Here is a 14,663-nt window from a genome sequence, read left to right as displayed (position 1 = left end):
TACACAGTTGTATAAATATCTACTAAACGATGTAAATTGTCCAAATGCATGCTAAACTATCTGCCAACATATACATAATATGCCAGCACATAGATATTCAACAAAAAGATCTAAACTATCTGTAGGCTGGGCGTGGTGGCTCACGCCTCTAATCCCAGCACTTTGGGAGGCTGAGGCAGGCAGAAGATCAACTGAGGTCAGGAGTTCCAGACCAGCCTAACCAACAAGGAGAAACCAATTCTCTACTAATAATACAAAATCAGCTGGGTGTGGTGGCACATGCCTATAATCCCAGTTAACTGGGAGGCTGAGGCAGGAGAATCGCTTGAACCTGGAAGGCAGAGGTTGCGGTGAGCCAATATTGCACTCCAGCCTGGGCAACAAGAACAAAACTCTGTCTCAAAAACAAAATAAATAAATAAATAAATAAATAAAAATAAACTATCTGTAAAACTGATGGTTCAATCACCACCCTCATTTCTAAGCAATATGTCATCCCCAAATAAGCCAAAGGCAGTCCTGATTATTGTCCCATTTAATGCTAAATTCTACCTTCAGAGAGAGAAAAATGAAAGGAAAAAAGAGAACCATTGACTTCTTGTGAAAATGATATCTTCCTGTCCTAAGAAATTACAGACTAAGGTAACAGAACCAAGAGTTAGGAAGAAAATCACCATAAATATGGTAAAACCATCCCTTTGGACATACATAACCTTTTGTTTTACTTACCTATTTACTATCAGAAACAGAAATCCCATGCCACTTAACCCCATAAATGCTGTAAAACAGAAATAAAATGTATAAATTGATTAAATGTATTTTGCCCCATGACAGATCAATCATCCAGGTTCAATTTTTACATCTCCAATACTGAGAGGGCTACTACTAAGTTACAAGTACTTAACAAAACAAAACAAAAAAAACACCTGTAATTTCTTCCAAAGCAACTTCAGAATCCTACCAGAAAATGCTTAGGGCAATTTTACAAAAAGTAAAAATGAAAATTAAAGTGGGAATTCTTCACTCATTCAGAGAATAGTAATAACATTTATGGAACATTTAATTCATCTTCATAACAATTTCAGTTAAGTCCTATTATCATCCACATTTTACAGATAAGGAAAAAGTTACTTTACTTCAAGGTAAAGTAATCTGCCCAAAGTTACATAGCAATTAAGATAAAACCAGGAATTTTTTTTTTTTTTTTTTTTTTGAGACGGAGTCTTGCTCTGTCGCCCAGGCTGGAGTGCAGTGGCCGGATCTCAGCTCACTGCAAGCTCTGCCTCCCGGGTTTACGCCATTCTCCTGCCTCAGCCTCCCGAGTTGCTGGAACTACAGGCGCCCGCCACCTCGCCCGGCTAGTTTTTTGTATTTTTAGTAGAGACGGGGTTTCACCGTGTTAGCCAGGATGGTCTCGATCTCCTGACCTCGTGATCTGCCCGTCTCAGCCTCCCAAAGTGCTGGGATTACAGGCTTGAGCCACCGCGCCCGGCCAAAACCAGGATTTAAACCTAAGGAGTCTAGGGGCTGGGCACGGTAGCTCATGCCTGTAATCCCAGCACTTTGGGAGGCCAAGGCGGGTGGATCACCTGAGGTCGTCAGGAGTTCAAGACCAGCCTGGCCAACATGGGGAAACCTCGTCTCTACTAAAAATATAATTAGGTGGGCATGATGGCATGCGCCTGTAGCCCCAGCTACTTGGGACACTGAGGCAGGAGAATCACTTGAACCCAGGGAGCAGAGGCTGCAGTGAGCCGAGATCACGCCACTGCACTCCAGCTTGGGCAACAGAGTGAGACTCCGTCTCAAAAATTAAAAAGAAAAGAAAGAAATGAATATAGAAAACAGCCACCGGATGACAACTAGGGTCCCCAGGCTGGGCTCAGTGGTTCACATCTGTAATGCCAGCACTCTGGGAGGCTGAGGCAGGCGAATCACCCGAGTTTAGGAGTTCAAGACCAGCCAGGCCAACATGGTGAAACCCATCTCTACTAGATGGGGTTGGTGGTGCACGTCTGTAATCACAGCTACTCGGGAGGCATGAAAATCACTTGAACCCGGGAAGCAGGGGTTGCAGTGAGCTGAGATTGTGCCACTGCACTCCAGCCTAGGCAACAGAGCAAAAATCCATCTCAAAAAATAAATAAAAAATTTTAAAAATACAAAAATTAGCCAGGTGTGGTGGTGGGTGCCTGTAATCCCAGCTACTCAGGAGGCAGAGGATGAGAATCACTTGAACCCGGGAGGCAGAGGTTGCAGTGAGCTAAGATCACGCCACTGCACTTCAGCCTGAAGGACAGAACAAGTTACTATCTTCAAAAAAAAAGAATCAACTAGGGATCCTGATAAAATGCAGACTGATTCAGTAATTCAGAGGCAGAGTTTCTACTGTAACAAACCAGAGTTTTTATTCTAACAAATTCCTGGGTTAAAGGAGCTTGCTGCTATCTACAGATAACACTTTGAACAGCAAGGAAACTGGACCACCCTAAGTTGTTTCCACCAACCTCTCCAAGTTGTCAAAAATCAGAATTCACTTGCCCTCTATTGTGAAAGAAAATCTGAAGGTTATTCATCAATATTATCATCAGTATTATTACTGGTACTCTAGTACCAGCGGAAAAGACAAGATTTATATCCTAAAATTCCCACTATCTCAATCATACAGCATCTGTCATTCATCAAAAGAAGCTGATGCCACCATAGAGTAGTGACACTTAACCTTTTGGGGGTCACGAATTGCTCTGAAAATATAATCAAAGTTACAAATTTCTCCCTAGAAAGTTCAACATGAGATTCATGAATCCTTTCATTAAAGATTAAGAATTCGGCCGGGCGCGGTGGCTCAAGCCTGTAATCCCAGCACTTTGGGAGGCCAAGACGGGCGGATCACGAGGTCACAAGATCGAGACCATCCTGGCTAACATGGTGAAACCCCGTCTCTACTAAAAAATACAAAAATCTAGCCAGGTGAGGTGGCGGGCACCTGTAGTCCCAGCTACTCGGGAGGCTGAGGCAGGAGAATGGCGTAAACCTGGGAGGTGGAGCTTGCAGTGAGCTGAGATCCGGCCACTGCACTCCAGCCTGGGTGACAGCGAGACTCCGTCTCAAAAAAAAAAAAAAAGATTAAGAATTCTAGGACAGGTACGGTGGCTCACCCCTGTAATCCAAGCACTCTGGGAGGCTGAAGTGGGTGGATCACAAGGTCAGGAGATCGAGACCATCCTGGCTAACATGGTGAAACCCCTGTCTATACTAAAAATACAAAAAATAACCAGGTGTGGTGGTGGGTGCCTGTAATCCCAGCTACTTGGGAGGCTGAGGCAGGAGAATGTCGTGAACCCAGGAGGGGGAGGTTGCAGTGAGCCGACATCGCACCACTGCACTCTACGCTGGGCGACAGAGAGAGACTGTCTCAAAAAAAAAAAAAAAGATAAAGAATTATCCATTAATAGATAGATGTCTAACAGACCGGGTGTTGTTGTGGCTCACACCTGTAATCCCAGCACTTTGGAAGGCCAAAATGGGAGGATAGTTTGAAGCCAGGAGTTCGAAACCAGACTAGCCATCATAGCAAGACCCTGTCTCCATTAAAAAAAGGTACCGGCCCGGCACGGTGGCTCACACCTGTAATCCTAGCACTTTGGGAGGCCAAGGCAGGCGGATCACGAGGTCAGGAGATTGAGACCATCCTGGCGAGCATGGTGAAACCCCATTTCTACTGAAAATACAAAAAAATTAGCCGGGTGTGGTGGCGGGCGCCTGTAGTCCCAGCTCCTAGGGAGGCTGAGGCAGGAGAATGGCATTAACCCAGGAGGCGGCGGAGCTTGCAGTGAGCGGAGATTACGCCACTGCACTCCAGCCTGGGCGACACAGCGAGACTCCGTCTCAAAACAAAACAAAACAAAACAAACAAACAAAAAGGTACCTAACATTTACTATTTAATCCTGAAAATACTGAGCCATAACTTCAATTAGTCAGCTGATAAAGCTAATGGCTAACTACACAAACGAACCTCAACCTTAAATATACCTCAACCTCAAACATCAATATTAAATATCAAAATAGTTCTTTTTTTTTTTCTTTGCTGGGCATGGTGGCTCACACCTGTAATCCCAGCAGTTTGGGAGGCTGAGGTAGGCAGATGACCTGAGGTCGGGAATTCAAGACCAGCCTGACCAATAGGGAGAAACCCCGTCTCGACTAAAAATATAAAATTAGCCAGGTATGGTGGTGCATGTCTGTAATCCCAGCTACTCGGGAGGCTGAGGCAAGAGAATCGCTTGAACCCGGGAGGCGGAGGTTGTGGTGAGCCAAGATCGCGCCATTGCACTCCAGCCTGGGCAACAAGAGCGAAACGCCATCTCAAAAAATAATAATAATTTTTTTTTCTTTGTTTTTTTCTTTTTTGAGACAGAGTCTTGCTATGTCGTCCAGGCGGGAGTGCAGCGCACAATGTCAGCTCACTGTAACCTCCACCTCCTGGCCATTCTCAAGGAAACAGAAGGAAGGTAGGTAAACAAAAAGTGGCTCAGTCTCAGCAGAGATTTAGACCCAGGCAGGCTGGTCCCAGAATCCATGTTTCTAGACATTGTTTTCTTCTTGCCTGCTGGTCAAAGAAAAATAAAAAAAATCTTTTATGCAACCTTGTATATAAATGTATCTTAATTTTACTCAGTCACTGCCCTACTATTTTTTTCTTCCTCCAACTCAAAAGGCAAAAATAATCCTATTTTCATTATCATGCTCAACTGCAACCTTCTGCCCTATAAATTTACATTTCCCACAGCCAATATATATATATTTTTTACATGTTTAAGACATGGGATGTCACTATGTTGCCCAGACCAGTCTTGAACTCCTGGACTCAAGCTATCCCTCCACCTCAGCCTCCCAAAGTGCTGGGATTACAGGTATAAGCCACCCCGCCCAGCCTGCCATACCCAATATGACAAATATTTCAGTACCCACTTATGTGCGTTATATTACTTTATTAGTATAGAAGGAAAGTCTTGCCAATGAGCACACAGTAAACCTCTAATCTCTTCTGAAAATATACAAGTTATTATACAAACCAGAATACTTTTGAGAAGGAATCCCAGAAAATAGGCATATGCTGTGACCTTCCAGGGCAAAATGGCCGGTAAGATCATCTTACCTGCTAGTTAGTAGTATGAAACACTATCGAACTATTTGTTACACAAACCCTGCATTACTGCAGACTTTTCTACCCTGACGAGAAAATCCTTTTCTCGCCAGGTGCGGTGGCTCACGCCTGTAATCTCAGCACTTTGGAAGGCCGTTGAGGAGGGCAGATCACCTGAGGTGGGGACTTCGAGACCAGCCTGACCAACATGGAGAATCCCCATCTCCACTAAAAATACAAAATTAGCCGGGCATGGTGGCACATGCCTGTAATGCCCATCTACTCAGGAAGGCTCCGGAAGGCTCAGGCAGGAGAATCGCTTGAACCCGGGAGGCAGAGTTTGTGGTGAGCCATTGCACTCCAGCCTGGGCAACAAGAGAGAAACTCCATCTAAAAAAAAAAAAAAAAAAAAAAAGCAGAAAATCCTTTTCTCTTCTCTCAATAACATACAACCCCTGGAGTTTGGCATTTATGAATGCAGTTCACATCCTACCCCTAATAATATTCATCTAAAGTACTCTTCTGTCTTTGGTTTAGAGCCCGTCATTTAAAAACAGTAGACATATTCTGTGAACCAAAGATTGGTTCAAGTGGTGGGACAATGACACAGGTAAGACAGGAAAGATGAGTACATATTTAGATGTTTCTTATTCTTACATTTACTTACACTTTTACATCAGAATTTTTTTCAAAAGAGTAAATGTAAAGTACCTATTTGCATTTTAACATTTGTATTCCTTTAATTTTCATTTTTTTGAGACAGTCTCACTGTCACTCAGGCTGGAGTGCAGTGACATGATCTCAGCTCACTGCAACCTCTGCTTCAGGGTGTGCCTCAGCCTCCCGAGTACCTAGGACTACAGACACATGCCCAGATAATTTTTGTACTTTTAGTAGACATGGGGTTTCGCCATGTTGGCCAGGCTGGTCTCAAACTCCTGGCCTCAAGTGATCCACTTGCGTCGGTCTCCCAAAGTTCTGGGATTACAGGTGCGAGCCAGCCCACCCAGCTGTATTCCTTTAAATCCTGCATGTAAATGTGTATTTTAACATACTGCCATCTTCATTCCTCTTTTAAAACTTATATTTGCTCAACCAAAAGTATACTCTCCAACTATAAAAAAAACTTTAAATAATTAAATTGTTTGGCTTGCCCTAAAACAGAGTAAGTTAGTAACAAGGCTGAGACGAAAACTTAGAAGTTATACTTCTCTTAAATTAGCGCTATCTCACAGTAATTTTTGCAATCTTCAGTGCTACTATCATGTCGTTCAATAAGCTCTCCAAAAATATTTACTATATAAAGCACAAATTTTGGGGGTGTTTGGAAGCCACCAATAATTTATATCACAATATAGTTGGTTTTGAGGATTAAATCATAGCATGATTTAACACAACATAACTATCAGAAGTTAACACAACCTAACTATCAGAAGACATCAGTATTCTCAAATTATACATAAGAACTTGAGGTTCAGAGAAGCTATGTCACCTGCCTCAGGTCATACATTTGAACTCGAGATTCTAAAACCATTACAGAAAATCATGGTTTATAATACAGAACATTTACAATGTTTTAAAGATTGGAAACCTATACCTCAAATATTAAACATTAAAGAAAACAAAGCTTCGGCCAGACGCAGTGGCTCACGCCTGCAATCCCAGTTTGGGAGGCCGAGGAGGACGCATCACAAGGTCAGGAGTTTGAGACCAGCCTGGCCAATATGGTGGAACTCCTTCTCTACTAAAAACACAAAAAATAGCTGGGCATGGTGGTATGCTCCTGTAGTCTCAGCTACCCCGGAGGCTGAGGCAGAAGAATAGCTTGAATCAAGGAGGCGGAGGTTGCAGTGAGCTGAGATCACGCCACTGCATTCCAGCCTGGGCAACAGAGCAAGACTCTGTCTCAAAAAACAAACAAAAAAACTGTTAAGAAGGGCCGAGCGCGATGGCTCAAGCCTGTAATCCCAGCACTTTGGGAGGCTGAGGCCGGTGGATCAACTAGGAGTTTGAGACCAGCCTAGCCAAAATGGCGAAACCTTGTCTCTACTAAAAATACAAAAATGAGCTGGTATGGTGGCGCACGTCCGTAGTCCCAGCTACTGGGGAGGCTGAGGTGACAGAATCATTTGAACCCAGGAGGCAGACATTGCAGTGAGTCAAAATCGTGCAACTGCACTCCAGCCTGGGGCAACACAGCAAGACTCCCTCTCAAAAAACAAAAACAAACAAACAAAAAAACCCAAAAAACTGTTAGATGATACTTTTTATGTTATATGTATTTCACAATTAAAAATACTTTTACCTGGTGGCATGAGCCTGTAGTCCCAGCTACTCAGGAGGCTGAGACCAGATTGCTTGAGCCCAGGAATTTGAGGCTACGGTATGCCATGACTATACCTGTGAATAGCCACTATACTCCAGCCTGGACAACACAGTGAGACCCTGTCTCTAAAAAAAAAAAATAATAATAATTTAAAAAAATTTTTGAGACAGGGTCTCCCTCTGTCACCCAGATTGGAGTGCAGTGGCTGGCACGAACATGGCTCACAGCGGCCTCAATCTCCTGGCTCAAGTGATCCTCCCATCTCAAGTGTAGCTGGGACCACAACACATGCCACCAGGCCTGGCTAATTTTTTAAATTTGTTTGTAGAGATTGGGGGTGGGGGGGTCTCACTTTGTTGCCCAGGCTGGTCTTGAACTACTGGGCTCAAGCTATCCTCCCACCTCAGCCTCCCAAAGTGTTGAGATTACAGGCATGAGCCACGTTACCCAACCTAAAAAAGTTTAAATTATTTAAAAGTTATTAAAGCATCCGAGGGTGTATGAAACTTAACTGCTACTTAAGTAAGTAATTATAAGTACAGTTGGCCCTCCATATCCATGGGTTCCATATCCATCAGTGGAGAAATCAATCATAGATCAAAAATACTCAGGAAAAAAAATTGTTGCATTTCTACTGACCATGTAGAGACTTTTTTCTTATCACTCTATAAATGATACAATATAGCAACTATTTACAAAGCATTTACATTGTAACAGATATTATAAATAATCGAGATGATTGAACATATACAGGAAGATGTGCATAGGTTATATGCAAATACTACGCCTTTTTTTTTTTTTTTTGAGACGGAGTCTCACTCTGTCGCCCAGGCTGGAGTGCAGTGGCGCGATCTCCGCTCACTGCAAGCTCCACCACCTCCCGGGTTCACACCATTCTCCTGCCTCAGCCTCCCTAGAAGCCGGGACTACAGGCGCCCGCCACCACACCCGGCTAATTTTTTTGTATTTTCAGTAGAGACGGGGTTTCACCATGTTCGCCAGGATGGTCTCGATCTCCTGACCTCGTGATCCACCTGCCTCGGCCTCCCAAAGTGCTAGGATTACAGGCGTGAGCCACCGCGGCCGGCCAATACTACGACTTTTTATGTAAGACTTGAGCATCCAAGGTTTTTGGCATCTAAAGAGAGTTCTGTGGCTCAAGCCTGTAATCCCAGCACTTTGGGAGGCCGAGACGGGCGGATCACGAGGTCAGGAGATCGAGACCATCCTGGCTAACATGGTGAAACCCCGTCTCTACTAAAAAAATACAAAAAACTAGCCGGGCGAGGTGGCGGGTGCCTGTAGTCCCAGCTACTCGGGAGGCTGAGGCAGGAGAATGGCGTAAACCCGGGAGGTGGAGCTTGCAGTGAGCTGAGATCTGGCCACTGCACTCCAGCCTGGGCGGCAGAGCGAGACTCCGTCTCAAAAAAAAAAAAAAAAAAAAGAGAGTTCTGGAACCAATTTCCCACAGATACCGAGGGACAACTGTCTTCATTTTCAGGGAAAAACTCAAACAGAGACAGAAACACAATTTTAGTAGTCACTGCATACCCACCCTTCCCAGCCTCTAGTTTTAATTTTTTAAATTTAAACAAAAATTTCAGCCTGAGCAAAAAAACAAAACCCTGTCTCTACAAAAAAATACCAAAAAAGAAAAAAATTAGCCAGGCATGGTGGTACATGCCTATAGTCCCAGCTACTTTGGAGGCTGAAGTGGGAGGATCACTTGAGCCAGGGAGGTGGAGGCTGCAGCAAACGAGACTCTGTCTCAAAAAAGAAAAAATTAAAAATTAAAAAAAACTTTAAAAGAGAGAAATGAAAAAAAAATTTTAATTACAATCTGCCTCCTTAGGGCTCAAAAGTTTTAAGTAACTTGATAGCATTCAGATGAAGGTAGTACACCGCAGTTTCAAACTTACAAAAAATTTGTTGTAAAAGAATTCAAGGCAAGTCGTGTCTGATGACTGTGAATCATCCAAACTTCTACCTCTTTCCAGAGAGGGACATTGTTTGTTTCTCCTTCAGAACAGAGATGATTAAAAAAAACAAAACAAAAAACAAACAACAAAAAAACAATAATCGGCCGGGTGCTGTAGCTCACGCCTGTAATCCCAGCACTCTAGGAGGCCGAGGAGGGCGGATCACTTGAGGTCAGCTGTTCGAGACCAGCCCTGCCAACATGGCAAAACCCATGTCTACTAAAAATAAAAAATTAGCCAGGCATGGTAGCGCACACCTGAAGACCCAGCTACTAGGGAGGCTGAGGCAGAAGAACTGCTTGAACCTGCCGGGTGCGGTCGCTCATGCCTGTAATCCCAGCACTTGGGGAGGCCGAGGTAGGCAAATCATGAGGTCAAAAGAGACCATCCTGGCCAATATGGTGAAACCCTATCTCTACTAAAAATACAAAAATTAGTTGGGCACGGTGGCACGTGCCTATAGTACCAGCTACCCGGGAGGCTGAAGCAGGAGGATCGCTTGAACCCGGGAGGTGGAGATTGCAGTGAGCCCAGACTGCGCCACTGCACTCCAGCCTGGCAACAGAGCAAGACTCAGTCTCAAGAAAAAAAAAAAAAAAAAAAACTGTTTGATCCCAGGACACAGAGGTTTCTGAGATTGTGCCACTCTCTAGCCTGGGTGACAGAGAGAGACTTAGTCTCAAGTGGAAAAAAAATGAAACAAACCAATAATCTACTGAAGTCAACAGAGTGGGTCTTGCTGTCACCTGGCCTGGAATGCCATGGCAGAGTCACAACTCATTCCAGCTTTCACCTCCCATACTCAACCGAAACTCCTGCCTCAGCCTCCCGAGTAGCTGGGACTACAGGCGCGTGCCACCACATTGGGCCCAAGGCCAGGTTTTAAAAAGTTGCATCTAAGTATTATTTACATAGGATTCCTTGTCTGCAATATATTCTACTCCAATATAAGTAGGTGGTTGATGAGTTCAAGCTTCCATGTTCACTAGCTGTGTAAACTTAGGCAAGTTTGAATTCTCTGTGCCTTAGTTTCTTTTTTTTTGAGACAGTCTCACTCTGTTGTCCAGGCTGGAATACAGTGGCACCAGCTCAGCTCACTGCAACCTCTGCCTCCCAGGTTCAAGCGATTCTCCTACCTTAGCCTCCCGAGTAGCTGGGATTACAGGCGTGTGCCACCACATCTGGCTAATTTTTGTATTTTTAGTAGAGATGGGGTTTCACCATGTTGGCCAGGCTGGTCTCAAACTCCTGACCTCAGGCGATCCGCCGCGCACCTCGGTCTTCCAAAGTGCTGGGATTAGAGGCATGAGCCACTGCGCCTGGCTGCCTTAGTTTCCTTATCACTAAAATGGGGATACTAACACCTCATAGAGATATTGAGATTTAAGATGTACAAATATCTATATATACAAAAACATCAAACATTCCTGACACAAAGTACGATACAAGTATGTACTACTACTGTTATTATTGTTATATTGTTATTATCTATTCTACTGCTTCTAGTGGGATAGCTAAGCTGGAATCTCTCCAGAAAAATACACATTAGTAAAAGGTATTGAACACAACTGCAGAGGACCCAGGGATCCCAGATTAATCCTGCCAAAGATGATCCATAAGCAACTTGGTTTAGTAAAGCAGTTCTTAACCTCTTTTGTGACACAGACCTCTTCAGTAGTCCAATTAATCTATGGATCCCTTCTCAGAGTTTTTTTAAATTTCTAAAATATATAGGATCACAAAGTAAACCAATTATCTTGAAACACAGTTGACAAAATATTTTAAAATGTCTAATATAGCAATACGTTAAATAACTATTCTTGACATATAGCAAGTAATGAGCATAAATATTTCAAGATATCTGCAAAAACTGTAATATATGTTAAAAAGTGATTTGTCTTGGTGACAAGGTCACAGACACTGTTGCTGCCATTAACATTTAAAGAATTTTCACTTCTTTTCCATTTAGATTTCAGTTAGAAACTAGTGAAAATAAACAAATTTTTTTCCCCAACCAAGCTCAGGTACTTACTTCCTCAATTCTATCCAAAAACCTAGATTCAGAACCTTTGACTTATGGGAAAGTGCAAAAATAATTTTGGAGCCAGAAATTTATGTTCTAGAAGCCAGACTTCAGACTTTAACCCCCACATTATTTACACTTGAATGACCTTAGATATCTAACTTCTGAGCTTTGGTTCTCTCACTGAGAATAATTCCTCTATCATGAGGTTACTGGGATCAAACACTAGTTAACAAAACGTCAAATGACCAACATGTTGTTTTTCACTGATTTTAAAACCACACATTCAGCCCCAAATATTTAAAGACAGCTAATTTTCAATAAAACTCATATGAGAATATGAAGAACGACATAGTGATTCACAAAGAAAACGATTAATGGAGATACAACTTTTAAATAATAGTTTGGCGAGAGATATGGTAAAATTTGTCTAACCTGGGGAGTCGGACAGGCCTGAACTGCTAACATCCCGTCCATGATTTGACATCAGCAACACCTGGATCTAAATCCCAGTTACACTACTTTTACTAAGTAAAGTTACTTTAACTTCTGGGGCTTGGTTTTGTCATCTGTAGAATATTTTAAGTATTGCTTTAGAGACAGGAGAGGACCTAGTTTAAACAATAAATGGGGCTGTTATTAAAACTTACATTTTAATAAAGCCAAAGGAATCAATTTGGAAGTCAAAAGTATATTGTGGAGCTCCCGTCAATATAAACTCCACAATCTTTCTTCCGCTCAGCAAAACACATACTTAAAACCTGTGGTATTTAAATAGCATAACATTCCTAAAACAAAGTGGCCGACAATATCTTAAAATCCTGTCTGATTTCTTATTCTGCCTAAGGAAAACAACAATGAGGATAGACAACAGTAAACAGAATGAGTTCAGTAATTTTAAATCTTTTCATGATTTCCCCGGATGTTCCAATGAATGTTTATTATTGTTAGATATACTCTAATGTAGCAGTCTTTTAAAAAACTAATTTAAAGATGTCAAGCTTATCGGCGACACAATGTCAGTTAAACAGAAAAAAAAACGTAAAATCGTTTATTTACTTTATGCTGGAACATTACGGATTAAGATTTTCCCACGGGGGGAGGGGGGAGGGATAGCATTAGGATATATACCTAATGTAAATGACGAGTTAATGGGTGCAGCACACCAACATGGCACGTGTATACATATGTAACAAATCTGCACGTTGTGCACATGTACCCTAGAACTTAAAGTATAATAAAAAAAAAAGTCGAAAAATAAATAAATAAATAAAGATTTTCCCACAACCCGGGAAAAAAAATCTGCCATAGGCTGGCCCCGGCTCCTAGACCCATTATACAACCTGTAAATTCCTTCCCTCATTGAAAAGATTCTTTTTATGGGCATAGCTAACAAATGCCAAGTTGCGAAGTTGCAGCTTTGCTGGTTTGACGTTTTCACAATGTAAGAACAATATGATCTGGAATCTACTCAAAGCACTAGCCAGGCAGTCAGCTGACGCTTACTGCATACAAGAGGACAGAATGAAGGGAAATTAAATTTTGTATTTCTGTAAGGCAGGTCTCCAACTCTACCTTGAAAACTAAAACAGGCCAACAGCAGATGTTCTAGTTTAAGTAATAAAAGTATCTCATTGTTCAAATAACATTATAAAAACTGGCTTTTCCCGGAATAAGTTTCTCTCATTCTTGGAATTTTCCTTGTAAAGGGCTTTTAATCGGTTCATAGAACCAACCCTTCATCACGCAGTTGCTGCTTGAGTAACTTTTACAAAAGGTCAAAGCGGTGCCTTTCAAGGCTTCCAAACCCTACTGGCTTCTCCTCGATTCAAAGTAACTCGCTTTCACCCACAGAACGTTCCAGAGACCTAGGGACGGGGCCCGGGAAGAATTTGGTGGAGGTTACTCAAAGAACTTTTTCAATTTTCTTTTCAAAACACTTACCGCATTTCACCTTCCTCCATCCGTGGCCCCACATGTTGCTCGCTTCCCTCCCAGAGGGCCCCGCGAGGCCGCGCTCGGCCCCCGGAACGCGCCCACCTGATTACCCTCTCCTCTCAGACTCCGCCCCCTAACCCCCCAATGCCGTCTCCTTTAGGAGGTCCATATGGGACACTTTACCCTTCCTCTGAACCTCACGCCACACCAGACCAGCCCTCCGTTCTTCTCCTTCAATTCTTCTCCACTAAGGGCATCACCTCTCATAGCTTCCTAGAGTGTTGTGAGCGCGCAGAGGGAAGCTGCAGGCCTGCTCGGCCCAGGTGCTGTGTCAGCCTATCTGCCGGTTCCGCGGCGTGTACGGCCCGGAAAGTCACATGGCGGTGGGACCGGCCGGCGCCTCTACACTCCTGCTCTCCTAAAAGCAGGACGAGACTAGCAAATCCACTCACCTCCACGAAAAGCAACATGTCGTCCTCTGCTCGGCCCAATCGTTCCCGCCGCCGCAACTCCAACTGGCTCACAGGCCCGCGCCCCAATTGCTAGGATAAGGACACACACTCGCCTTGCCCCTCCACCCGGCAGTGGACCCGGCTCCTCCCCCGCCGTCAGCCGCTGCAGCCTGACCCGCCCAGTCCCACCTCCCTTGAAACAACAACTGCTTCCGGGTCTAGGGAAAAATTGTTTCCGGCAGAAAAGAGCTGTCGACGCGCTCAACTTTTGCACCATCTTTTCTAGCAACAGTGTGGGATGTACTATCATCTGTCGCGGGGGGGACGATTAGCAGGAGACGCCATTCTGTGGCACGGGGATGTGTAAAAATCTTAATGACACATTTTATCACTTGTCAGATAGCTACACAGCACTGATAATTCCACAGTTTTCATAGTTCACAATCTAGATTTGATTTTTAAAGCCGACCTTGGCGACGTGTGCTGAACAAACGTCCAACCCTGCCGAAAAGTGGTGGCTCACAGAAGAAAAGTAGACAAGAAAAAAAAAAAAGCTATAAAAAGCTATGATAGTAGTAAGTACGTTAATAGCAGCTACTGTATATTAAGTGCTTACATTGTGCTTGGCACTATACTGAGCATTTTGTTAATTGATCTTAAAACAATTCTATGCAATAAATACTATTATTATCATCCCCATTTTACAGTTGAAGGAGCCCTCTAGGAGGTTGGGTTTCCCTTAGACACACCTTTAAAGAACTTTGCCCTGGGCTCATTTGAATTAGTTACCCATATCTC

General features: G+C 43.3%; 1 protein-coding gene across 9 annotated transcripts in view; it reads right to left on the bottom strand.

The window, feature by feature from the left end:
- LARP4 (La ribonucleoprotein 4) overlaps positions 1 to 14,085 on the bottom strand; it is an 84,227-nt gene extending 70,142 nt beyond the window's left edge. For 2 of the 9 annotated variants that reach the window (XM_023211147.2, XM_023211154.2), the window contains exons 1-2: positions 13,866 to 14,085; positions 730 to 778 (exon numbers count right to left, since the gene is read on the bottom strand). Coding sequence is in view for 4 of the 9 variants with exons in the window: in XM_023211145.3 (XP_023066913.1) it covers positions 13,866 to 13,883 (18 nt within the window). In the remaining 5 variants the exon portion in view is untranslated. Of the gene's footprint in view, positions 1 to 729; positions 779 to 13,419; positions 13,487 to 13,865 lie in introns of those variants that run through there. The other 7 variants (XM_023211145.3, XM_023211152.3, XM_023211146.3 and 4 more) reach the window with 5 other exon arrangements.
- Positions 14,086 to 14,663: the final 578 nt, after the last annotated feature.

Source organism: Piliocolobus tephrosceles, chromosome 10 (genome assembly GCF_002776525.5).
Source record: "Piliocolobus tephrosceles isolate RC106 chromosome 10, ASM277652v3, whole genome shotgun sequence".
Taxonomy (NCBI): Eukaryota; Metazoa; Chordata; class Mammalia; order Primates; family Cercopithecidae; genus Piliocolobus; species Piliocolobus tephrosceles.
Note: the sequence above shows the minus strand (reverse complement) of the source record. Positions and strands in the feature narration are given on the sequence as shown.